Source organism: Equus asinus, chromosome 17, assembly GCF_041296235.1.
Source record: "Equus asinus isolate D_3611 breed Donkey chromosome 17, EquAss-T2T_v2, whole genome shotgun sequence".
NCBI lineage: Eukaryota > Metazoa > Chordata > Mammalia > Perissodactyla > Equidae > Equus > Equus asinus.
The window spans coordinates 41,544,288-41,571,423 of record NC_091806.1 but is presented as its reverse complement, the minus strand read 5'-3'; the positions used below and the strand labels follow the sequence as shown (position 1 = coordinate 41,571,423).

Genomic DNA, 27,136 nt, shown 5'->3' with positions numbered 1-27,136 from the left:
TGTGACCTTTATCCTGGGTTGGGAGGTCCCAGGGATCTGACCACAACGTCTCACTTGGCAGCAGGGAATTCCTGGCAGGACGAAGCTGGGCAAAGGCCCCAGTGCAGGGGTGCTGAGGGAAGAGGAAGCTGCTGCCCTGATGGAGGGGTGAGTGCATGGGCGGGCCCCTTGGGAAAAGCATCTTAGCGGTTGTTACTCAAGGGCAGAAGCTTGTTAGAAATGCAAAGTTTTGCCCCCCTCAACCTACTGAAGAGGGGTCTGTAGTGGAGGAAGACATTTCCTCTCCCCACTGTGGGTTCTTCTCTGGCCGGAGAACGAATTAAATTCACATGAGACAGAGTAACAGGAGAAAATTAAACACAGCTTCATCACATGTATACATGGGAGGCTCAGGCAATCTAAGCAACTCACCCAAATGGCTGAAGCCACCACCTTAAATATCATCTTCAGGTGAAGACACAGCAGGATGTTGGGGGTGGGGGGAGTCAGTTACAGGAGGTTACCAGACAAGCACAGTAAACAACAATAAGATTATTATGCAGATTTCAGTCCTTGCCTTCTGCATTGATAAGAGTTTCTAGAGATAAGGTCATCCCCCCTTCTTCCTGGTACAGAGAGGGAGACATCTTTGCAGATGGAGATTTCCTTTACAATGTAAATGTTGCTTAACAAAGGGTAAATAAATTCTACTTTTCAGTTGCTTTCCTGTCTGCAGTTTATTAAAAGTAACCAGCCCCAAATAATCCTCATGCCAAAGAGACATATCTTGGGGTGGCCAGTTTCAGTCCCCCACAGCTCTCTGAGTGTAGGGCCCAGGAATCTGCATTTTAATGGTCTCTCCCAAGTGATTCTGATACATGTTACTGTTTGAGAAGGACTGACTTAGATGCTAACGGGCAGGGCTTGGGGGATGGAACCAAGCAGTTTATTCAGATCTTGCAGGGTAGGTGGAGCTGGGCTGCTCAAGGTGCTTTGTGTGTGGAAATTCAATCAGAGGTGTGTTCAGGCACTATCATCTATATACACAGCAGGAACGAGAAACCAAACATGGAAAAACCAGTTGGGCAGCAACATGGCGCCCTGCCCCTGGGAGTCAGATCTGGGGCCTGGTCTCGGTGTTGTAGCACCATTCTTGAGGCAAATGCACCCTCCCCCTCTGCCCATCGGAGCCTCAGCTTCTGGTCTGGGCATTGAGGAAGGAAGACGTATTAATTTGCTAAGGACACCTCGCAAAATACCATAGACTGGGTGGCTTAAACAACAGAAATTTAATTCATCACAGTTCTGGGGGCAAGAAGCCCAAGATCAAGGTGTCAGCAGGGTTGTTTTATCTAAGGCCTCGCTCCTTGGCTTGTGGATGGTTACCCCTTGGTCTGTGCGTTTGTGTCCTAATCTCTTCTTATAAGGAGACCGATCATGTTGCATTAGGGCCCACCCATGTGACCTCATTTTACCTAAATTACCCTTTTAAAGGCCTTATCTCCAAATACAGTCTCATTCTAGTTACTGGCGGTTAGGACTTCAACATGCATTTTGGGGCTGACGGGGGTGGAGGGAGAGGCACAACTCTGCCTGTGACGGAAGATTAGCTATAACTGTTCTCTTTCTGAAACCTCAAGGCTATTGCACCTGTCAGGAGTGGGGGCTGATAAGGGCCTGCACCGGGGGAGGCAGCAGAAAGGAGAAGGATGGTGCGGTTTCATTTCTCTTTTCAGGTGACCCTGGTTTTTGGCAGGTGGGAGGGACCTGGTTGGGTTTAAGTCACCTCAAGAACTTGGTGAATATTAGAGGCTCCGGAATTAGAGAGGGTCTTAGTGTCTGTTGGTCTGTCCAGCGTAAGGAGAGGGAAAATCTCTCTTCCTGAGCCAGAGTGAGGGGGAGCTTTGGGAGAGGTCCAGGAAAGGGCTGATGAAGACCCTGACCCTGAGGGGACCCCGCTGCCCCAGGCCCCCTCTCACAGCCCAGCTCCCTACACCTTGTACTTCTCCCCCAGAGCACTATCCTAACTGGTCATTCTCTACTGAAGACATTTAATGCTCATCTCCCATTCTTCCTATTCCCCACCTATGACTTCCATGAAGGCAGATTTATTCTTACATCCTTAGTACTGAGCAAAATGCCTGATACAGAGCAAGTGCTCCGAATCTATTTAGAGAATGAATGACTGGAGCAAGTGATGCTTTATGGCTCCTGTCTGGTCTCTGCCTCCTTCCTTATCTCTCTCCCAGCAGATGTAGAATTGTGGCCAAGCACAAACTAGTCACATACTCTGCCCCCTGGCCGCAGATTGTAATTGAAGTAATTTTACCTATATCCATCAATTACCAATTAATAGCCTGGGAAACATAATCCATGGTCAGGGATCTCAAGATGCCCCATTCTTCTCCATTCTTTGATCTCCATTCTTTTGATCTTTCACAATCCCTGCTCCTGGACGAGTGTAACTCTCTGGGCCTAGGGAAGGACTAAAGCATAGATTAACCTAATTTGGTCTATGTTTCTACCCCTTTCTTCCATCTGATTCCCTCCTAGGTTACTGGAAACTCTCATGGATCCTCTTGTTCAAGGGACCAGTTTTACATCATCCTGGAACAGAGGGTGGGATAATTAGGAGAAATACTAGGCAAGAAGAAATGACAAAACCTGACAGCTGGCTGGATAAAGGAAGTTAGGAAAGGGGGCCAAAAAAGTGACTTCGGCACCTTGAACCAAATGATTGGGAAGATTTTGGTGGCATTAACAAAAAACAGGGAAGCTGCAGGTATAATCTGGAGGGGCAGCAATCTGGCTGATTCCAGTCAAGACCACTTTAGAGGGGGTGGGATGTAGGAACCAGTCTGGGCAGAGCCCGGCCATGGGGATGTTCAATCTGTGTTGAATGAATGAAGGTGCGTTGTCTGAAAGCATCTTAATATACTCTTGAGAAAAAGGGTTCAATTTCTTTTGGTGCTATTCTGCCCTGTAAGTGAGTTTTAGTGGCTGCAGCCATTTTTCATACGTGGGTGCTGTGATGATTAAAGAGAGCAGCCATCAATCTTGCTCTCAAGAAGCTTCCAGTCTAGATGGAGAGAGAAAGCATACACTTCGAGGGGAGAACCAACAGGACAGAGCCACTTGCTTTTTTTTTTCTTTAAATGTCAACCTCAATTTATTATTTTAAAGATTTTATTTTTTTCCCTTTTCTCCCCAAAGCCCCCCAGTACATTGTTGTATATTCTTCATTGTGGGTCTTTCTAGTTGTGGCATGTGGGATGCTGCCTCAGCATGGTTTGATGAGCAGTGCCATGTCCACGCCCAGGATTCGAACCAACGAAACAGTGGGCCGCCTGCAGCGGAGCACGTGAACTTAACCACTTGGCCACAGGGCCAGCCCCAGAGCCACTTGCTTTTTATTTATCTTTTTTCCCCAAAGAGTTAGAACCATTTGGACAGAAATATTGTAAAAGAGGGGGAAAAAAGCCCCAAGAATCATCCATAACCTCAGAAGGCTAATACAATGCTTCTCATTACTTTGATATGTGTCCTACCAAACTTCTTCCCTTCCCCATGAATCATAGGTTTATTGCCTCCTGCTTTAATTAAAAGCAATTAAGAATCTCAACTCAAAACCTGAGGCAGCTTGAATTTTTTCCAACCACTGCTCTTGACTGTACCTGTTGACTCTTTCTTCCCTGGAGGTTGCAGACCCCATCAAAGTGATAGGCAGCTCCTGTTGATGTGGGGTCAGTGAGCTGAGGAGTCGAAAGAAAGATTTCTTGGACTCTCAAGGTCTGGCAGTAGTGCTCTTTTATTTAGAGAATAGTGTGGAATAGCATAGGGACAGGATCCATGGGCAGTAAAGAGCTGCTGCTGCAAACATGGGTTGAGGGTAGGGCTAAATTTAAGGCATAGGTATGTGAGTTATCTCTTTACAAGACAAAGGAAAGAATATGTAAAAAGAGTTGTTAAAATGGTATCAGTGCCGGTGGGGTCTGGTTATTGGGTGGTCTTATAACTTTTAGATAAGAATCAAACCAGATTAAGTAAATGGCAGAAGGCACCACCTTAAATATTATTTTCAGCCAAAGACAAAGGAGGATGTTGGTGATGGTGGTGGGGGGTCAGTTACATGAGGTTACCAGACCGTAAACAACTTAAGTCCTTGCCTTCCCCATGAAGAGTTTCTAGAGATAAGGTCATCCCCGCTTCCTCCTGGTGCAGAGAGGGAGACATCCCCACAGATGGAGACTTCCTTCACAAATGCAAATGTCTCTCTCTCATCAAAGGGCGAGCAAATTCCACTCCTCAGAGCCTCCTTCCCTGTCTGCAGTTTTCAAAAGTAACCAGCCCAAAATAATCTTCATCACTATCACTTTCCAATCATTTGGTTATTGCAACTCAGACCAGTTTAGGACTGGTAATCAATTGTTGTTGACATCACAAAGAGAAAGAGAAGCAGATGTATTTGCTTCCCAATGGAAGAACGCATCGCCACTAATGAAATCCCCTTGAAAAAAAATTCATTGGATCTGAATTTGATTGAGTCTCTAGATTTTACCAGTTTACAGGAATATAGGGCACAAATGATCATGTTGAACAAGAACAGAAAAATCCAGACCACGGGAGACTTTACAGGATAAATGACCCAACTTCTTCAATTAAAAACTTACAAGAGAAAAAAAGATGGAGGAGAAACCTATAGGTCAGAGATTGGCAAGCTTTTTCTGTGAAGGACCAGATAGTAAATATTTTAGCCTTTGAAGGGCATAAAGTCTCAGATGCCACACAAGCTAGTCAACCCTGCCCTTGTGATGTGAAATTTGCCTTGGACAATATGTAAATGGAGGCTGTGGTTACGTTCAAATAAAACTTTATGGAACTGAAAGTTGAATTTCATGTAATTTTCACACCACACAAATATTCTTCTTTTACATTTAGAACCATTCAACAATATATAAGACCAAGCCTAGCTCTTGGGCCATACAAAAACAGACAGTGCATGGCAGTGCATGGGCTGCAGTTTGCTGCCTCCTGCTTTAGTTAAAAGAAATTAAGAGGCACATCAACCGATTGTAACTTATGGACTTTATTTGAATTTTGGTTCAAACAAAAAAGCAGTTAAAAATACGTATAAGCAATCAGGGAGATGTGAACACTGATTGGCTATTTGATAACATTATGGAACTGCAAAAATATTTTTAAATGTTAATCATATTGGAGTCATCTCTATTTTTAAAAGATTCTTTATCTTTTAGAGATAGGCACTGAAATATTTACAGATGAGATGATACAGCATCTGGCATGTGCTTCAAAATAATCCGGGTGTAGAGGAACTGGGTGGGGATATAGATGAAATGAGATTGGTCATGTAGTGACAACTGGAGAAGCTGGGTGAAAGGTAAATGGGGATCCACTATTGTGTTTCCTTTATTTTTATTTGTGTGTGAAAATTTCCATAATAAGAAGTAAAACAAAATAACAACAACAAAACAACCAAACAACCCCAAACCCAAAACCACAACTCAACCAGTGTACAGCTTTTGACCTCACATCCTGTTTGCTGGGGAGGGATGCATGACTTAATGAGCTGGAAGTGGAGGAGCCCAGTTTACTCCTTCGAGCACCCTCCCACCGCAGTACCCTGGAATGAAAGGGGAGGCGGGAGCTACCACAGTTGGGGGCAGGGAGGAGGAACAGGGTTGACCGACCCTAGACAAGCCATGGGGCAGTCAGGGACTCGCTCTGGCTCTGTGCAGTTCTGGCCCTAGTGCTGGGGGCCTCTGCCTATGTGGTCTTGGTACAGAGAGTGTGCAGGCCAAGTTATTTTACTCCAACACTCTCTGCCAGTGAGGACCCTCTCAGAGAGGCACTGGGTCTCCCTTTGGGTCCTTGCAGAAATAAGAGTCCATCGTTGCCCAGCCCTCTAGTCCAGCCTGGCTGCTTGTTGCTCCTCTGCCTCTCCTCCTTCGCGTGATACGACAGGAACCTCTGAGGTCCTCATACGAGAGCAGGGAGTTCATCACCAAGAGATCTTCACTGTAGGAGCTTCAAAGATCTATATTTTAGGCAGAAGAAAGGTGACCTTAGAGGGAAGAGTAGTGCTGCAAGAAGGAATGATGAGCACAATAGTGGCAAACATATAGGGAAATCTAAACATATGTCTGTATAATATAATAATGGTAATCATAACAATAACATGAATTCAGGGTTAAAAAAAGGGCAGAACTAAAATAGCATGGGAGGGGGAGATTGTAGCAAAAGAGTTCTAGGTCCTTGCTTTGTTTCAAAGGGGTATTTAGGATATGACTTTTAGACTTCGAGCATGCATGGTGAAATTTTGAGGGTGATAAATAAAAGAGTGTAAACTTCCAAATGAGTAGAAGGAAAAATGTAACATACCTCAGATAAGATATTTATGAAGAATATAAAACTTCCTTGAAACATGGTAAAGAAGACCAACAAATAGAGAGAGATAATATGTAATGGATTGGAAGATTCAGTTTTGTAAAGAGGTCAAAACTGCCAAACTGATTTATGGATTCAATGTATTCAATTAAGATGCCCAGAGAGTATTTTGAGCAACTTGACAAGCTAATTCTGAAATATTTATGGAAGGGAAAGCTCAAGAATGGTCAAACTCCTGAGGAAGAATAGGGAGGGGGGAATCTCAAGATATCCATATAAAATACATCATAAAGATATAGAAATTAAGGTCACATGACAGTAGCACAAAGAGACACATTTGCCAGTGGAATAGAATAGAACCAACAATATTGTTGCTCATACATGAAAGTCTGACGCGTGACAGAGGAGGCCTTGCTCATCTCCAGGGGAAGGAGAAAGTATCAATAAGTGATGCTGAGATAGATGATCATTCCTATGGGAAAAAAAAGAAATTGTATCTGTGCCTCACACAGATACAAAAATCAATTCTAGGTAGACCGAATGAAAAAGACACAGTTTTAAAGCTCTTACAAGAAAATATAAGGGAATATTTTTCAGACTTCAGGGCAAGAAAGGACTTCATGGAAAGACAGAGAACTAATCACAAAAAAAGGACTGAAATTCTACTTCATTAAGGTTAATAACTTCTTTTCATCAAAGGTCATCATAGAAAAAGGGAAAAGACAAGCCACGAATGGGAAGAAAATATGTGTAAACAAATACAACTTACTAAAGGTGAGTATCAAGAATATATAAACAGTTCCTAAAAATGAATAAGAAGATAACTCCAAATAAAAATGGGCAAAAGACATGAACAGGCATTTTTTAAAAGAGGAAATCTAAACGGATAATAAATATATGTAAAGGTCTCAACCTTATTAGTGATTAGTGAGATGTAAATTAAAACTTGAGTGAAATACTATTTTACATCCACTCATTTGGAAAATTAAGTATGACAGGGCTAAGTGTTGGTGAAGATGCAAATCAACAAGAATTCTTTTTTTTTTTTTTTGAGGAAGATTAGCCCTGAGCTAACTACTGCCAGTCCTCCTCTTTTTGCTGAGGAAGCCTGGCCCTGAGCTAACATCTGTGCCCATCTTCCTCTACTTTAAATGTGGGATGCCCACCACAGCATGGCTTGCCAAGCAGTGCCATGTTCACACCCGGGATCCGAACGGGCGAACCCGGGCCACTGAGATGCGGAACGTGCGAACTTAACCGCTGTGCCACCGGGCCAGCCCTCAGCAAGAATTCTTACACATTGGTGATCGAAGTGAAATTGGTACCATCAATTGGGAAAACATTTTAGTATTCTATTGTAAAGTTGAACTTTTGCATACCTTCCTAGGTATGAAATCCTAAAGAATCTCTTGCATGCATACACCAGGACACAATTCGGGTTCTTTTCAATAGTTTTCTAATTCCAAATGAGAAAAAACAAATCAAGGGGTTTTGTCACCCAATCAATAAATTGTGGTATATTCACATAATGGAATATTTTCCAGCAGGGAAAACAAATGACAGATCTATACAGCAATGTGTGTGTGTTACAGGAACAATTTTGAAAGAAGCAAGTTGCAGAGGATAACATACAGCACGATACCATTTTTATAAAGCTCCAAATAAGCAACACGAAACAGTGTATTAGGGATACAAAGAAGTGATTTAAAAAGTCATTTTAAGAAGCAAGGACAGCATAGATATAACACTCAGGAGAGTGGTCATCTCTGGTGCGGGAGGCAGGGAGTCTGGTCAAGAGAACACGCAGGTGTGAGGAGCATCCCTGTTAGTATGTTCCGGTTCTTAAGTAGGATGGTGTATTCACGGGTAGTTCTTTTATTACCATGTTTCATAACTACATGTATCCCACGTATTCTTTTGTATATATTACATATTATATATATGCATATTACATATAATTAATTATATAATATATATAATTTAAAGAAAAACTCTGAATCTGTTAGGATTTTAACTCCCGAATGTGCCTCCCAAGGCCCTCGACGTTTCTCTCTGGGTCGTTTTCCGTCTGCTCCATGACTCCAGCTTCTCCAGCCACAACAGGTGCCACCTCTGGAGTCTTTGCACATACTCTTCTGCGTTAACTTCCATCCCGTGAACAACTTCCTGGGCCGCCTTGCCTGCCTCTCCTCTCAAAAGTCCCTCAGATTCCTGGGCCTCAAGCGCCAGGACTGGCGCCCTCTCTGTTCGGGAACGCGCTCACCGCGCTCTCACCGTTGGCCCGGCCCTCGCCGCCGACGCCCCGTGCGCCTCTGGCCGCGCGCCCCCGCCGTTTGCTGCGCGCCCCGCTTCCACCTCCTCGCTCCTCCGCCCTTCCTTGCCGCGAGTCCGCACGGCGCTGCCCCTGGTGCCCTGGACCCCGCGGTCCGGCCGCGCCGACTGGAAACTGGCTGGGCGTGCCGCCCCTAGCAGGACCGGCGGGGCCGCAGCGAGATGGGCCTGAGCCGTGCCCCCGGGGGGGAGTGCAGGCCCAGCCTGTCTAAGTTCCCCAGGTCCCGCCCCAAACCCGCCTCAAGAACCGCAGGTATGGGACCAAATGACAGTCAACCTGCTCCTGGCCATTCAACTGAGCCCCAACAGGGGTGCCCAGGAATGGGTCCCCTCCCCACCGAGCCGCCGCGCCGAGGCTTAGAAGCCCTCCGGGTCGTTCTCCAGGTCCCCGTTGGCTGTCAGACCCACAAGCGTCACCGCAGCTGCCTTCAAGGCTCCTTCTCATAGATATTTGTTGATTGTGTGAAATGCCTGTTAACCGTAATGAGTGCGTATTTCAGAATGATCATTTGTTATGAGTCAATCACAGCGAGCCAGGCATCCAGCGACCCTCTCGGGTATCTACCCTCCTACTGTATTTCAGGTGGAAGTGGGACAGAGGTGGCAGCTGCCCGGCAGGGAGAGTTAAGAGCGCTCTGGCTCCGCAGAAGCTTCTGCTGTGGGGCCTAGACCGAAGGTCTCTTCCTGCGATCTGGGACAGAGGCAACTCTGACTTCGTCCTCTCCCCAGTTCTGTCCCCGGGAATTCCACAGTCTCTCTTTCCAGAGGAACTGAGCCCTCTCCAGTATCGTCCCAGGATCCCCCTCATTCATCCAAAAGTGTATTGAGGACTAGGCAGGAGCCAGGCACGTTCTAGGCTAGAGCTGGGACCCCCACCTTCGTATAGCAGTCAAGGTGATGGCTCCAACTCTTCTTTCACAGGTTTCATTCCCATAGAAGGCAATTGTAGTTTAAATACAGGTTTTCTTTTTTTTTCTTGAATTAGAAGAATCGGGGGACTCTCAAGCATTGGTCCAGCTCTTGCCCAAGCAGCCGGAGCAGGGCACATTAGAACAGGGCAGAAGCATCCAGCAGGGGTAAGATTCTTTGCGGGGAAGGACTAGGTCTTTGGCTGGTAAAAGTCTTTAAAGAACTGACTTTGATGGTGTTTCTGTAAAACAAATCCTGAGATGGTTTCTGTGCGAACCAGCCTACCACGAACCAGTAGGCAGAAGGCTGGAGTGCTCACGGTAGTTACAGATTGTGACCAGGCCTGGGGACCTGCTGGCAGGAGGCTGCCTTGCAGTAGTTGCTAGCCACAGGGCCTTCTCCAGACCCCTGAGAACTAAATTGCTTAAGAAGGGTGCTTACAGTATTGCCAGCTGGCCTCACTAACTAATGCACGATGCAACCTTTTTGCAAATTTCCCCAACTCGCTTTCATTAAAAACATGATGTTTGCCTCTTTTTAAAATTCTGAGGGGCTGAAATTTTCGAGAAGAGCTATAGAAAAAGTGAGGGGTTCCCCCTTCCCCCGTTGTACTTTTGGAGAAAAGTTAAAGAGTGGGGAAAGGTAAAGAAAATGCCATTTTAGGTTGGTAATGTTCCAGGTGTATACATATGCTTTCTCAGTTAACCCTTTTGACAACTGGGTGAGACAAAGATCATCTCTGTTTTATAGATAATCAAGTTGAGGTTCAGACAGATTAATTTACTAACCCAGTGCTGGGCAGCAAGTATCTGAACCAGGATTCAAACCCAGGTCTTTTTGGCTCCGATATATTTCACTCTACTATGCTACCCCAAAAGCGTATTCTTGCCTTCAGTTTCACTTGTCTCCCGTAAAACTTTGTTTCAAGGGAGAAAATACACTGATTTGTTTCACGTTACTTATGGTTACAGTGTTTGTGACTCAACTAGATTTCTCCGAAATATGGAGCTAATTATTGGAAGAAACAGCTCAAGGGCTCAAGGAGCTTGCTTCTGGCCTACTAGCCTGGGAAGGTTGCATTTCATTATAAGCTATTATGTTCTGGAACCACTTTTCAAAAGCTTTGTGTAGGGGCCCGCCTGGTGGCACAGGGGTTAAGTTCGCACGTTCCGCTTCTCGGCGGCCCGGGGTTCACCGGTTTGGATCCTGGGTGCGGATATGGCACCGCTTGGCAATCCATGCTGTGGCAGGCGTCCCACATATAAAGCAGAGGAAGATGGGCATGGATGTTAGCTCAGGGCCAGGCTTCCTCAGCAAAAAGAGGAGGGTTGGTGGCAGATGTTAGCTCAGGGCTAATCTTCCTCAAAAAAAAAAAAGAAAAAAGAAAAAAAAAGCTTTGTGCAAGTATCACCTTGGTAAATATTTAGAAAAGATTATTAGCAAAAACAAAACAAAACAAAAAAATTCACCCAACCTCCACCCCCCCCCCCCGAAAGCTACTCGTTGCTATCGTTAGCATTTTAAACAATTATCTGGAAAGCAGTAAACAGCAATTATTTTGTATAACAGCTAATGGCATTATAGGAACAAGCTTCAGGGGAAATGTTTCATGGAATCACAAAACTGAAAGATATCTTAAATTCACAAATCTGAAAGAATACGGAATTTCCAATAATTGTGAAATAATGTTTATTTGTTAACTCTACGACCACAAAATTCATTTAGGGAGAAGGTCGTAGTTAACTTGGAGATCACACCGAACCAGAAGAGGGCAGAATGGAATTCAACCCCGAAACCCACGAGGGCAGGCAAATTGACAAAGCAAGCAGCTAAGGTGGGTATCAGGAGAATTCTTAGACAGCGCATAGCTTTAACCTCCCGGCGACTTCTTCTCTACCTGCATACTGTATGTTACTTTCTCGAGACTGTGTGGCAGGTTGAACTGCACACTGAGTTAGAATGTTGATTATACCTTTTCAGTTTTTTAAAAACAGCTTTATTCTGCTGTTTGTTGAACTTTATTGAGGTATAGCTGACATACGTGTAACTGACACACAATAAACTGCACGTATTTAGAATATACAAATGGATGTGTTTTAGCACATATGTCTACACCCGTGAAGCTATCCCTCAGTCAAGATAATGAACATCTCCATCACTCTCAAAACCTTCTTTGTGCCCCTTTGTAAATCCATCCGTCTTCCCATCCCTCCCCCATCCCCAGACAATAACTGAAATGGAGAGATTGGACCCGGTGTTGTTGAAAGTGTCTTCTAGCCGTGGCTTTAGTGCGATTTGATTCCTGATGCTCAGGTTCTGCCGAGAACTTGATGATCCTGGTTACTGTCGGGTTCACTATGACTCTATGCACTATACTCATTTAAGGGAGGCGAGACTCTTGGTCTCTTCAGTAAAATAATAATCCTGACAGTCAAAGGTTTTTATTTCTCATTGCGTGCTAGAAGAGGAAAGTGCCAGTTGATTCTATGCTAGAAGAAAGTGGCAAGTGAGTTGGTCTAAACTGTATTGGCTAGGAATACAGAGGTGTCGATGATGACAACGTTATTACTGGTCAGTGAATTGTCAAGCCCAACCACAAATAAGAATTTCAGTTTCTCCTTGAAGGGTATTTCCACAGGACACTACAGAAACTTCTAGAATGTTTTCAGACCATTTTGTTCAAGTGATAGTCTAAGGACTGATTTATATTAACAGAGAACAGAGCAAGTTGGTAATAGGTATGAATGTTCATGAAACCTCCATATTGCACAGTGTAACAAGGTTGATATTCTCATAAATGTTTTCAATTTAATACTTTATCAAGTCAGCTTCTTTAGCAGGCTTTATGATGCAGAAATTCACTGCTGCCTCTGTAGCTGCAGGGTGGCCTTGCCTTCAAGACTTCAGAAGACTCCTTTTAAGCAGAAATTTAGGAAGACTTGCATTTTAAGATTAGGCTCTAGAATCTCATTTGATAACATTATAAGCAAAAAAGCAGGCCTGTAAGACTTAATGTTACTGGCAAAAATATAGTGAGATGAATAGGATTTTACTTATGATAGCGAACTTCTTAATGTCAAGTTCGTGTGCCTGATGTGCAAGAAGCCAGTCACTGAGACTGCAGTGCTTGGAGATGGAGAAAGGTTTATTAGAATTGGCCAAAACAAGAAGGTGGGAGGATAGGTTCTCTCAAATCTGCCTTAACAATGAAGAAAGCAGGGGGTCATTATAGAGCTAAGGGATTTGGGAGGAGGAGATTTAGAGAAACAAAGGGGAAATCCATGTTTCTTTCACTCCAGATAAGCCCCTGGACAACCAGACTTCTGGGCGTCAGCAGCAGCTGGGGGCTGATTATCTGGTGATCATAACTTCCTTAAAGGCATTCTTTTTCTTCTGCAAAAATAAGTTCATAAATCTTGTGACTCTTGAGTCACCCCCAGGTTAAAAAAGAAAAGAGCAAATTAACAAGATTAACTTCTTTTCATCTGTGTCTGTGTTGAGAACAAGGTTGAAGGGTAATCTTGTTCTTGTTTGAATATTTACAGTAAACCTCAGGTACCGCTTCACTTAATAGAGTGAAATAAGGATTATATAGCATTACTTTTCTATAGATTTTTGTCCTGCAGAGGTCTGGGAGGATGTTCTTGTCCTTGCCTTCAAGGTTCTCACAGATAATTTGGGGAAATAGGAAGAAGATAAGAACTTACATTACAATGTGATAAGTGACGTCATCACCAGCTCCCCATATGAAACTTTGTATAACGTTATACATGGTTTCATTTACTTTTCCCTGCTGTAGAGTGTTAGGACAAAAACCTGCCGGGATGTCTCACTTCAAGCTGTTCTGATTTCATCTTAACCTGATTGAGGTCTGTGCACGTATCTTTGATGGACATGTTTACTTTTCACCTTCTCTAATGTCTCCTGTTCTCCCCTGCTGTTCTGAGGCACTGGACGCAGTCCTTCTCTCATTTGACTCCTGTTTCTGCTGCTTTCCCCAAGCCACGTACATATGCTTTAAAATACACGGAATTACTTACTGCCTTATGTAACAGGGTGAATTAATGCCAAGATAGGACAGATGAAATAAATGCATCTTGAGGTCCTAGCACATGAGGAACGCCAGCTCTTTTCCTCAAGTGAGGCCTTAGAGATTGCTGGCCATGGACACAGGTCCACCCCTCCCCTGCCCATATTTTCTCCTTTTTTCTTTCTAGTCTCTCCATCTATGTATCATCTCCAAATTCATTGTGTATCATCCCCTCCCCCGCTCACTCTGCATCAGCCATCCCAGCCTCCTTTCTGTACGTCAGATGAACCCAAGTCTTTCCTTCCTCAGGGCCTTTGCAATTACCAGCTTGCTAGGACTGCTCTTCCCTGGGTTTTCAAATCCAGCCCATATGTGTTGTTACGGACTGAGTGTATGTTCGTGCCTCCACCCCGATTGATGTGTTGAAGCCCAAATCCCCAGTGTGGCTGCATTTGGAGTAAGAAGTAATTAAGGTTAAATGAGATCGTAAGGGTAGGGCTCTGATTTGATAGGATTGGATTAGCGCCCTTATAAGAAGAGACACCAGAGAGCTTGCTGTCTCTCTCAACACATGAAGAAATAGTCATGTGAGCATACAGGGCGCTGGCGGCTGCCTACAAGCCAAGAGAAGAGGCCTCATAATGAAACCTACTGAGTTGGCTCCTTGATCTTGGACTTCCCAGCCTCCGGAACTGTGAGAAAGTAAATTTCTCTTAAGGTGCCCAGTCTGTGGTGGCAGCCAGAACAGACCAATACATGTCTTGTCTTGGGAAAGGCCCTCTCCGACCTCTTTATCTGAAGGTCAGCTCCTCCTCAGTGCTCTTGATCTTGGCCCCTCCCCCTTCTCTGGGATCCCTTTGCTGCCCATTAATCCTCTTTCTCTGCCCTCTCCATCTCCCCTCTCCTGGAGCCTCACCCCCAGAACTTACACAAGCTGTTGTCTTTCCTGTCTTGAAAATGCCCTCCCTGGACCCCTTGTTTCTCTTCATTTTCCACTTTATGCTGCTTCTCCCTTTTGCATCCAGGATCTTGAAAGACTTGTCTGCCCTCATTGTCTCCAGCTTCCCACTTCTCATTTCCTGTCTGGTTCATGCCGGAAAGGCCTGCACCTCCACCATCATCTGGTCCCTTTCTTCTTCTTCTACAGCTTCATCTGACATTCTCTCCCCCTCAGTGTCCTTCAGCCACACTGAACTGTCCCACCCAAGCGTCTTTGTGCTGCCCCCTGCCTGGAGTGATCCTCCAGGTCTTCACAGAATTTTCTTCTTACCTCTAAGTTCTCAGCCTCAGTCTTCTTCACAGAGCTCTCACCTGACCATGTGTCCCAGAGTCGCTCCACAGTCACCCTCTGCCACACCACTGTTTTGGTTGGATGATAGCAATTTTTCTGACCTGATGTTTTCTTGTTCATTTATTTGTCTGTTTTCTTCTCACTAGAATATAAGATCTACGAGAGGAGGTACCACTTCTTCCTTGTTCACTGATCCTAGTCGTCTATGATAGTATTTGGCAAATAGTGCATTTTCAGTAAATACTTGTTGAGGAAATGAGTACATGAACAAGGGATTTTTGTCGTAAGTAATAGAAAACCAGCTTTAACTAGTATAAGTCAAAAGAGATTTTTTTATTGGAAGGTTACTAGAGTAGCTGAGGCTCAGGGAGGACTCACTGTAGGAACCTGGGCAGCTCAGGGTTCTTTAGAAACTGGAACCAGGATCTGGGCCCCTGCACTGTCTGGGCCTCCCTCTGTCTGCCCACCTCTCCTCTTGGCGTCTTTCGGGTTGATGGCTTCATTTACCTCTATAGAAAACAGTTTCTTCCATGGGGTTTGAGGAAGAGAGGCCCAGTTTAGCAATCCCAGAGAAAATAGAGAGAGCATCTCTTCCCTTGCTTTCCATATAAAAATCCAAGGGAAAGACTCTGGTCCGGGCTGACAAAGGTGCCATGATTGGCATCCCCACTAGAATCACATGGATGGGAGGAAGGGAGAAATTACCCAAAGGAAAATGAGAGGGCTGTTATCAGAAGAATGCCAACCGTCTACCACTGCTACAATTTATGCATACTATCTAAAGTAGTCTCCCGCAGCCCAGCAACATAACACTCCATCATATCACCCCATCTATTGCCTTAATAGCACTTATCACATTATATAGTCATTTGCCTATTGATTACCTGTCTCCCTCTAACCAGAAGGCAGAGTACTTGTTATCCTTATTCACTGCTATATTCCCAATGCATAAAATAGTAGGTTCTTTATAAATATTTGTTGATTGAGTACATAAAGGGAGAATTTCTGAGAGTGAATGAAACCATTGTATTCATTGCAATGGATTAGAAATAAATTCACAGTGATAGATTCATAACAGAGTAATTAGGAGTGATGCACTCCATTGGGCATATAATAGTCTTTTAACATTGAAATTGTAAAGAACAATATCTCTGCTCTCTCAGAAGTTCTACTAAAGATCTGTTGAACAGCTAGTAAGTGGCAGAGATGGGATTTGAACCAGCTCTCGTGACAACAAATCCTGTCTTCTTTCTATGAGTCTGTAGCTGTCTACTATTCTAACTCATATTCTCTCTCTTGTGTCATGTCAACATTTGAGGCTCTGGGTTTTATTTCTGAGATATCATCTGGGTTAGGATCAGAACTGAGTGTGAAATTCCTAATTCCTGTGTCTTGATGATTTTCTTCTGCTCCTAGCTTTCCACATCGGCTCTATGCCTGGTCAGAGATTGACCCGAGAGTCTGTGTCCTAGAAACAGTCTAGGGGCTTCATGTTTTTACTCCCAGGAGTTCAAAGGAATGTTCTTTGTGATTTTGCTGTTGCCTCCCTGTCACATGCCACAGGCAGGAACAAACCTTCCACCCACTTCTCTGCGCCACACCTGTCAGATTGATAATTCTTTTAGAAACTCTTATCCAGGGGCCTTGTGAAAGACTAATTTTCCTAACTGGGTGCCTGTTTCTGGGAGAAGGGCCAAAGCTGGGTTCCCTTTCTGTGCAAAGGAAATAATTAGCAGATGATGGAAGGTTTTATTCCAAAGAGAAAAAGGGCAGAGAAACCTGAATCTGGAATTGGAGATTGAAGCATCTCTTGGGACTGGAGTTCTCCCCGGAGGCTATGCACAACTTTACTGAGGTTCATGGAATGCTGGGGAGAGGGTAAAGTAGAGGAAAAAAGATGGATGAGACCTTGGGAAAGCCTCCAATATGGCTGCAACCTTGGCTGCCATTAGAGTCACCTGGGAGCCCTTAAAACTGGTCCCAGGCCATACTCCACACCAATCAGTTTTTTCAAGCTCCCCAGGTCATTTCCGTTTGCAACCAAAGTTGGAACCCAAGGCTCAATATAATCGATTTACAGTGGGAGAAAATTTAGCAAGACAGGGGGTGATTCTAGATCTCTGTTAAGTCTGTCGTGAATCCCATTCAGGTTTTCACTGTACTAGCCCATCATCCAGTGGCTACACTGCAGGTGAAGAGTATTAAAGAACAAAAGACAACTCCTTAAAATTCTAAAATTCCCACCTCTTCCCCACTCCCTCGATCTCAGAGCCTTCTGCTTCCTGTACCAAAAGCTTGTTTAACATCCTTGATGACCAGTACATGGCTTTCTTTGGATTGTTTTCTGGCTTAGACTAGCATCACAGTGAATTGTGCTGTCCTCCTACTGGCAGTTATTCCAGGAAATAACAGCAAGGGTATTGATTGATTGATTGCCGCTGTTGTCAGCGGGAATGACCCAGCTGGGTGGAATGAAATAGAGGGGGGTGGTTTGTGGGGGATGGATCCACAGGGGAACTGCAGACTCCTAGGAAGAATGTATGTGACTGTCCACCTGGCTCAGTAGACTCTGGGAGCCCTGCCTTCCATGAGACACTCTGGAGGGTAAATGTCACTGGTCAATACTCTCAGGTATTGGAATTTGTGCTCAGTAGAGTGAGGAGTCAGGGGTTGGTTCAAGGGTAACATGAAGTCTCATCTGGGTGTGCCTTGGAACTGACTCAGCAAAACCTGCCCCATGACATTACCATCGCCGCTACCATCCCGCCCTGATCAGTGTCAGAAATAGCCTGAAACAGAGTTTGATTGATTTGAGTTCCTGAACCTGCAGGAGGTTATTGTTATTGTTCATCCTTTGTCCTCAATCCTTTCTTTTTTTTCCAGCCTACTGTCAGGGCTTAGATATTAATGGTCTTTAGGCTACTGTATCAGTGAGCATGGGCTTTCCTGTGTTATGTGTAGATAGGAGCAGAAATGGCCTCACTTAATGCATTTGTCCGTGCAAAGACATTGGACTTAATAAGTTCTCTTTCTCTCTCATTTAAACATGTTGAGAAGGGAAAAACAATTAGAAAATCTATGAATCAAAGATCTGTATATGCTTAAATTTAAATGAAAGATAATTTAACTGTTTACCTGTGTCAGCACATGTAAATATTGACCTAGAACTAGTTTTTAAATGAAATTAAAAATGTTTGAAATTCGGAATTCTTTAGGGACATTTTAAAACATGACTCTCATCTCTTTTTGCCATTTATCAGGACAGAGGCATTGCTTAAAATGCTATATTCTTCTTAGTGTTTGAATCACAAAGAGGATCCTATTAATTTGCTCATTGTTTCTTTTTAATCTATTTTATAGGCTGAGGAAGACCTCCTCCTGCTCTCTACTCTTTCCTTCTCTTTGCTTGCTCTGTTACCTGTGCCCTGGACTACTCCTGGTCCTCCATATCCATCCACCATCATCACATCACTTGTGATCTGTGCCATTATTTATGAGCTGTCTTCCCAACCCTTAGCTCTCACTGTCCTTGATATACTACCACCCTCTAGATTTTAGGGAAGGATGAATCCACATCTCTTTCTCTGGGCCTATGGTAAAGGAAAATGAAGTCTGGTTTTGTCTCCTGCAATATAATTCTGCTTTCTGGATGAGAATCCTGGTTTGGGGCGCCCTCTACTGGGTGCTTGGTTGCTGATGTATTTTCAAGGCAGAAGAAGACAGAGTTGGTTTGGTCATGGGGGCAGAAACCTGGTTCTGGTTGTAATTCTGCTGTTGACTTGCTGTGGAACGTTGGACAAAGCCCTTCTCTCTTGGCCTCAATTCCTTCCATGTAATATTTTAGTGTAGATGGTCTGCTTTGTGCCCATAAAAACTCATATCCTCAAGTGGGCAGGACTTCTGGAATGGCTAAATGAGGATCTCAGAAAATCTCCCCAAAAAGTAAAGATAAACCTGGACAAAATTATCAAAGACAACCATTTAAAGACTCTGGAATTTGGCCAAAGGCATAGAATAAATTGAAGACTGTTAATTCAAGAAAGTCTATGGAATCTTGAAATCTCAGAACAGTGGAAGTCTGCAGTGTTTCAGCACCCCCTCCTCCACCTCCCAGTTCTCTGGTGGGGAAGTTGTACCTGGCTGGGTGGGCTGTGCCAAGAGGACGGGCAGTGGCAGCAGAGATCAACTGACTTTATTTGCAGCAGAGTATGGAAAATTCCATGCCCAGGGATGTTGTGGAAAACAACAGTGACCTCAGTGATAAGAATCATGGAAGGCCAAAATTGCAACTAGGCAAATGTTGCAATGTTGGTTAAGCCAAGCAATAGACTGCCAGATCACCCAGAAATGTAACGTGGAATAAGATATTTAAAGAGGGTCTTGTAAAGCTGCCACATATACCTGGTGGTCTGAAAGGGGTGCACAAGGCTGTACACACATTCACTGGAGACTAGAGGCAGCCTGTATGAGTCCCCAGTTCCTGGAGGAATGTGAGGCCTTGTGAATGCAGAAAGTAAAACCTGGAAATACTTGTAAACTTTAGAACCTTGAATGAATTCCCCAAACTACACAGAGCTCCGTAGGCAAAGGGTAAAGCCTCACTGGCTCAAGATATGGCTCAACCTCTGACCAGTCACTGGCTGACCATTAAGCTATGCTGATCCAGGAAGCCAGGCTTAAAGATAAGAGCAAGAGGGGGCCAGCCCTGTGGTTTAGTAGTTAAGTTTTTGTGCTCTGCTTTGCTGGCCCTGTGTTTACAAGTTCAGATCCTGGGTGCAGACCTACACACCACTCATCAAGCCATGCTGTAGTGTCATCCCACATACAAAAATAGAGGAAGAGTGGCACAGATGCTAACTCAGGGACAATCTTCCTCAAGCCACAAAAAGAAGATTGGCAACAGATGTTAGCTCAGGGCCAATCTTCCTCATTAAACAAACAAACTAAGAGAGCAAGAAAAGCCAAAAACCAGCAAAAACAAAACAGCCTAAGGAGACAAACTTAAGGCGGAGCAAAATGGCGGGGTGAGCTGACTCTCTCCCCTCCAAAGTACAACACAGGACTGAAAAAAACCCTGAATTTCAGCTAATGAACCTAATACCAGGACTCAGAGACCTACAGTATCAAAAGACAGAGGATGGAACCCCGCTGCCCACCTCGGAGGAGCTGGAATGGAGTAGGAGAGACTATCAGTCCATCCCCTAGAAAATGGGATCACTGCACGGGTCTGGGAAGGAGCAGGGGAGGGGCCGCATGACCAGGGGATCGTCTAGGACTCCCGCCACTGGTACAGTGGAAACCTGCTGAAGGGGGGAAGCTTCCCTGCGCGGGGACCCCATAAATGCAGGGCCCCGGGAGACCAGAGAACAGAACTGATCAAATCCAGATCCGTGGCGAGAGAAACCACCCCGGCCCTGGCAAAGTGCACTGGGTGCCGCCATCTTGTGCGAAGGCGGAGAGCTCAGAAAGTGCGGCACTTGACCCCCATCTAGTGGCGACAGGCTGAAACTGCAACCGAATTCTACCACGATGAGAAAAACCCGCTCCTCTACCATCCAGCAATTTATAAAAGCCCCAGACCAGAACGAAAATAATAAAAACATAGAATTAAGTCCGGAGGACTTGGAATTAGGTAAACTAAATGAAAATGAGTTCAGAGCAGCTATAATCAAAAAACTCAATGAGGTAGAGAGAAAGATAGAGAAACAAGCCGAGTTCTGGAGTTACTTCACATAAGAGATTGAAATTATAAAGAAGAATCAAATAGAATTACTAGAGATGAAAAACACAATGGACCAGATAAAACAGAATATGGATTCCCTGAATGCCTGGGTAGACTCCGTAGAAGAGCAAATTAGCGTACTCGAAGATAGACAGGCTGAATGGCTCCAGACAGAGGAAGAAAGAGAGCTAAGGATTAAAAGGAATGAGGAAAGTATTCGAGAGATAGCAGATTCAATGAGGAGAAAGAATTTAAGGATCATAGGAATTCCCGAGAACGTAGAAAAGGAAAATGGAGCAGAAAGTGTGCTTAATGAAATTATAGAAGAGAACTTCCCAAATCTAGGGATTGAGGGAGAAATGTGTGTAGAGGAAGCTTTCAGATCTCCTAGATTTGTCAATGTAAAAAGACCTACTGCAAGGCATATAGTAGTACAAATGGCCACAATGAATGACAAAGAAAGAATACTCAGGGCTGCAAGACAAAAGAGAATTACCTACAAAGGAGCTCCTATCAGACTTTCAGCAGATTTCTCTGCAGAAACCTTACAAGGTAGGAGAGAATGGAGTGACATATTCAAAGCTTTAAAAGATAAAAATCTTCAGCCAAGAATACTCTATCCAGCAAGAATATCCTTCAGATATGAGGGAGAAATTAAATCTTTTTCAGACAAACAAAAGCTAAGGGAATTTGTAACCAAAAGTCCTCCACTACAAGAATCCTCAAGAAGGCTCTCATACCTGAAAAAAGAAAAAAGGGAGAAAGGGGTCACAAACCACAGAGTAGGGAGACAGATAAATAGAACCAGAATAGGATAGCAAATATTCAACTATAGCATTAGGATAAAGGTAAGGAAACTACCAAAGCAGAGATGATCTTATCACTCTAACTACACACTCATAACACAAGTTGGAACAAGAAGTGAAAATAATAATTTAGGAGGGGAAGAGCAAAGGGACTAAATTAGTCTAGGCCAAGTAAGTAAGAGACCACCAGAGAATAGACTATATTATACATGAGATTCTAGATACAAACTTCAGGGTAGCCACTAAACTAAACAACAGAACAAAGACACAAAACATAAATAAGCAAAATCTAAGAAACCCAGCATAAGAAATTGCAGTATCAAATGGGTTGGATAAAGCACACAGGAAGAGAAAAGCAGGAAGGCCAGATAATGAGCAACAGATTGACAGCTTTAAGTCCACATGCATCAATAATCACTCTCAATGTAAATGGATTGAACTCTCCAGTAAAAAGACACAGAGTGGCAAAATGGATTAAAGAACAAGATCCAACAATTTGTTGCCTCCAGGAAATACACCTTAGCCCCAAGGACAAACACAGGCTCAGAGTGAAGGGGTGGAGGACAATGCTTCAAGCTAATAGCAAGGAAAAGAAAGCAGGTGTTGGGGCTGGCCCTGTGGCTGAGTGGTTAAGTTCGCGTGCTCGGCTGTAGGCGGCCCAGTGTTTTGTTGGTTCGAATCCTGGGCACGGACATGGCACTGCTCATCAAACCACGCTGAGGCAGCATCCCACATACCACAACTAGAAGAACCCACAACGAAGAATATACAACTATGTACCGGGGGCTTTGGGGAGAAAAAGGAAAAAATAAAATCTTTAGAAAAAAAAAAAAAGAAAGCAGGTGTTGCAATTCTTATATCAAAGTGGATTTCAAAATAAGACAGGTAAAGAGAGACACACAGGGACAATATATAATGATCAAAGGGACACTTCATCAAGAAGAAATAACGCTCATAAATATCTAGGCACCCAACACAGGAGCACCAAGATTCATAAAGCAACTATTAACAGACCTAAAGGAAGATGTTAAAAACAACACAATAATAGTAGGGGACCTCAACAACCCACTCACATCAATTGACAGATCATCCAGACAGAAAGTCAACAAAGAAATAGTGGAGCTAAATGAAAAACTAAAACAATTGGACTTAATAGACATATATAGATCAATTCATCCTAAAAAAGAAGAATACACATTATTCTCAAGTGCGCATGGAACATTCTCAAGGATAGACCATATGTTGGGAAACAAGGCAAGCCTCTACAAATTTAAAAAAATTGAAATAATAACAAGCATCTTCTCTGATCATAATGCTATAAGGCTAGAAATTAATTACAGGAAAAAAGCTGAGAAAGGCACAAAGATGTGGAGACTAAACAATACACCACTGAAAAAGCAATGGATCATTGAAGAAATTAAAGAAGAAATCAAAAAATACCTGGAAACAAATGAAAATGATAACATACCATACCAACTCATATGGGATACAGCAAAAGCTGTATTAAGAGGAAAATTCATCGCAATACAGGCACTTCGTAACAAACAAGAAAAATCCCAAATAAACAATCTTAAACTACACCTAAATGAACTAGAGAAAGAAGAACAAATAAAGCCCAAAGTCAGCAGAAGGAGAGAAATAATAAAAATCAAAGCAGAAATAAATACTATTGAAATGAAAAAGGCGGTAGAAAGGATCAATGAGACAGAGCTGGTTCTTTGAGAAAGTAAAGAAAATTGACAAACCCCTAGCCAGACCTACAAAGAAGAAAAGGGAGAAAGCTCAAATAAACAAAATCAGAAATGAAAGAGGAGAAATAACAACAGACTCTGCAGAAATACAATGGATTATAAGAGAATACTACGAAAAAGTCTATGCTAACAGAATGGATAACCTAGAGGAAATGGAAAAATTCTTGGACTCCTACAATCTCCCAAAGCTCACTCAAGAAGAAGCAGACAATCCAATCACAAGGAAAGAGATTGAAACAGCAATCAAAAACATCCCAAAGAATAAAACCCCAGGACCAGATGGCTTCCCTGGGGAATTCTACCAAACTTTCAGAGAGAATTTAATACCTATCCTTTTCAAGCTATTCGAAAAAATTAGGGAGGATGAAACACTTCCTAACACATTCTATGAGGCCAACATCACGCTGATACCAAAACCTGACAAGGGCACCATGAAAAAAGAGAACTACAGGCCAATATCACTGATGAACATAGATGCAAAAATTCTAAACAAAATTTTGGCCACCAGAATTCAGCAATACATCAAAAGGATCATACATCATGATCAAGTGGGATTCATACGAGGGACACAGGGATGGTTTAACATCCGCAAATCAATCAACGTGATACACCACATCAACAAACTGAGGAATATAAAAACCACATGATCATCTCAATAGATGCAGAGAAAGCATTGGACAAGATCCAACAGCCATTTATGATAAAAACTCTGAACAAAATGGGCATAGAAGGGAACTACCTCAACATAATAAAGGCCATATATGACAAACCCACAGCCAACATCATACTCAATGGGCAAAAACTGAGCGCCATCCCCCTGAAAACAGGAACGAGACAAGGATGCCTTCTATCACCACTCTTATTTAACCTAGTAGTGGAGGTCCTGGCCAGAGCAATCAGGCAAGAAAAAGGAATAAAAGGAATCCAAATAGGGAGGGAAGAAGTGAAACTCTCGCCGTTTGCAGACGACATGATCTTATATATAGAAAACCCCAAAGAATCCATTCGAAAACTCTTAGAAGTAATCAACAACTACAGCAAAGTTGCAGGGTATAAAATCAATTTGCATAAATCAGTAGCATTTCTATATTCTAATAACGAACTAACAGAAAACTCAAGAACACAATACCATTCACAATCGCAACAAAAAGAATAAAATACCTCTGGGTAAACTTAACTAAGGAAGTGAAGGACCTATATAATGAAAATTACAAGGCCTTTCTGAGAGAATTGGATGACGACATAAGGAGATGGGAAGACATCCCATGTACATGGATTGGAAGAATAAACATAGTTAAAATGTCCGTTCTACCTAAAGCAATCTACAGATTCAATGCTATCCCAATCAGAATGCCAATGACATTCTTTACAGAATTAGAACAAAGAATCCTAAAATTTATATGGGGTAACAAAAGACCCCGAATTGCTGAAGCAATCCTGAGAAAAAAGAACAAAACAGGAGGCATCACAATCCCTGACTTCAAAACTTACTACAAAGCTACAGTAATCAAAACAGCATGGTACTGGTACAAAAACAGGTGCGCAGATCAATGGAACAGAATTGAAAGCCCAGAAATAAAACCACACATCTATGGACAGCTTATCTTCGACAAAGGAGCTGAGAGCATACAATGGAGAAAAGAAAGTCTTTTCAACAAATGGTGCTGGGAAAACTGGAAAGCCATATGTAAAAGAATGAAAATTGACCATTCTTTTTCACCATTCACCAAAATAAACTCAAAATGGATCAAAGACCTAAAGGTGAGACCTGAAACCATAAGACTTCTAGAAGAAAACGTAGGCAGTACACTCTTTGACATCAGTGTTAAAAGGACCTTTTCAGACACCACGTCTTCTCAGAGAGGGGAAACAATAAAAAGAATAAACAAATGGGACTTCATCAGACTAAAGAGCTTCTTCAAGGCAAATGAAAACAGGATTGAAACAAAAAAACAACCCACTAACTGGGAAAAAATATTTGCAAGTCATATATCTGACAAAGGCTTAATATCCATAATATATAAAGAACTCTCACAACTCAACAACAAAAAAATCAAACAACCCAATCAAAAAATGGGCTGGAGACATGAACAGACATTTCTTCAAAGAAGATATATGGATGGCCAATAGGCACATGAAAAGATGCTCATCATCGCTGATCATCAGGGAAATGCAAATCAAAACTACACTAAGATATCACCTTACACCCATTAGAATGATAAAAATATCTAAATCTAATAGTAACAAATGTTGGAGAGGTTGTGGAGAGAATGGAACCCTCATACACTGCTGGTGGGAATGCAAACTAGTGCAGCCACTATGGAAAACGGTAGGGAGATTCCTCAAAAAATTAAAAGTAGAACTACCATAGGATCCAGCCATTCCACTACTGGGTATCTATCCAAAGAGCTTGAAGTCAGCAATTCCAAAAGTTCTATGCACCTCAATGTTCTTGCAGCATTATTTACAATAGCCAAGACATGGAAGTGCCCATTAACAGATGAATGGATAAAGAAGTTGTGGTATATATATACAATGGAATACTACTCAGCTGCAAAACAGAACAAAATCATCCCATTTGCAACAACATGGATGGACCTTGAGGGAATTATGTTAAGTGAAATAAGCCAGTTAGAGAAGGATAATCTCTGTATGACTCCACCCATATGAGGAATTTAAAAATGTGGACAAAGAGAACAGATTAGTGGCTACCAGGGGAAATGTGGGGTGGGGAGTGGGCACAAAGGGTGAAATGGTGCACCTACAACACGAATGACAAACATTAATGTACAACTGAAATCACATAAGATTGTAACCTATCATTAACTCAATAAAACAAAACAAAAACAAACAAACAAACAAACAAAAAACAACCTAAGGAGATCCATCAATGGTTGCATGCTGTGAGGGAAACAGATATCACAGAATTAGTCCAGATGAGTCACTAAAAAACCAAACAAATAGCAACAGCTACCAGCCCTGGGGGGAATCAGAATCCAAACTGTCGAAAGCCAAACACAAGGAGAAAATCTTGAAAGTAGCAAGAGAAAAAAGACTCATCATGTACAAGGGAACCATGATAAATTAATAGCTGACTTTTCATCAAAAACAATGGAGGCTATAAAGCAGTGGGATGGTGTATGAAACTGCTTAAGAAGAAAAACTGTCAACCAAAAATCTTATATTCAATAAACTATCTTTCAAAAATAAAAGATCGTCTCAGGTAAATGAAGGCTGATAGACTATGTTGCTAGAAGCCTTGTCTTAGAAGAAATATCAGGAGCTGGCCCGGTGGCGTAGTGGTTAACTTCGTGTGCTCTGCTTCAGTGCTGCAGGGTTTGCAGGTTTTGATCCTGGGTGCAGACCTATGCACTGCTCATCAAGGTATTCTGTGGTGGCATCCCCCATACAAAATAGAGAAAGACTGGCACAAATGTTACTCAGGGCCAATCTTTCTCACTGGAAGAAAAAACCAGCCAAGAAAGATCTTCAGGTTGAAAGGAAGTCACTTCACATAGTCACTGTAATCCACATGAAGAAATACAAAGCACAGTCAAGGTAATTACATAGGTTATTATGATAAAAGAGAATAAATCTATATTTTATATTTTATTCTATAAATTATTCTAATTTAAAAGACAATTGAATGAAGCAATAATCATAAAGTTCTGTTGTGGGTCTTCTAACATGCAAAGAAGTAATAAATATGACAATAGTAGCCCCAGGGGGCGGGTTGAAATGAAGCTATTTTGCATTAAAGGTATGACATCAGATGGTAACTCAAGTCAACAGGAAGAAACTTGAATCAGTTAAACACTCCACAAAAGGCAGAGACCATCTGACTTATTAATACAAGATCTGCTTATATGCCATCCGCAGGAGGCACACTTTAGAGTCAAAGTCATAAACAGA

The 27,136-nt window shown here is 42.8% G+C and overlaps 1 protein-coding gene across 1 annotated transcript in view; it reads left to right on the top strand.

The window, feature by feature from the left end:
- Positions 1-8,877: 8,877 nt before the first annotated feature.
- The window catches only part of PLAAT5 (phospholipase A and acyltransferase 5), a 28,457-nt gene continuing 10,198 nt past the window's right edge, over positions 8,878-27,136 (top strand). Inside the window, 5 exon segments of the mRNA XM_070487259.1 lie at positions 8,878-9,034; positions 9,037-9,105; positions 9,512-9,535; positions 9,701-9,791; positions 11,350-11,458. Coding sequence (XP_070343360.1) covers positions 8,878-9,034; positions 9,037-9,105; positions 9,512-9,535; positions 9,701-9,791; positions 11,350-11,458 — 450 coding nt within the window.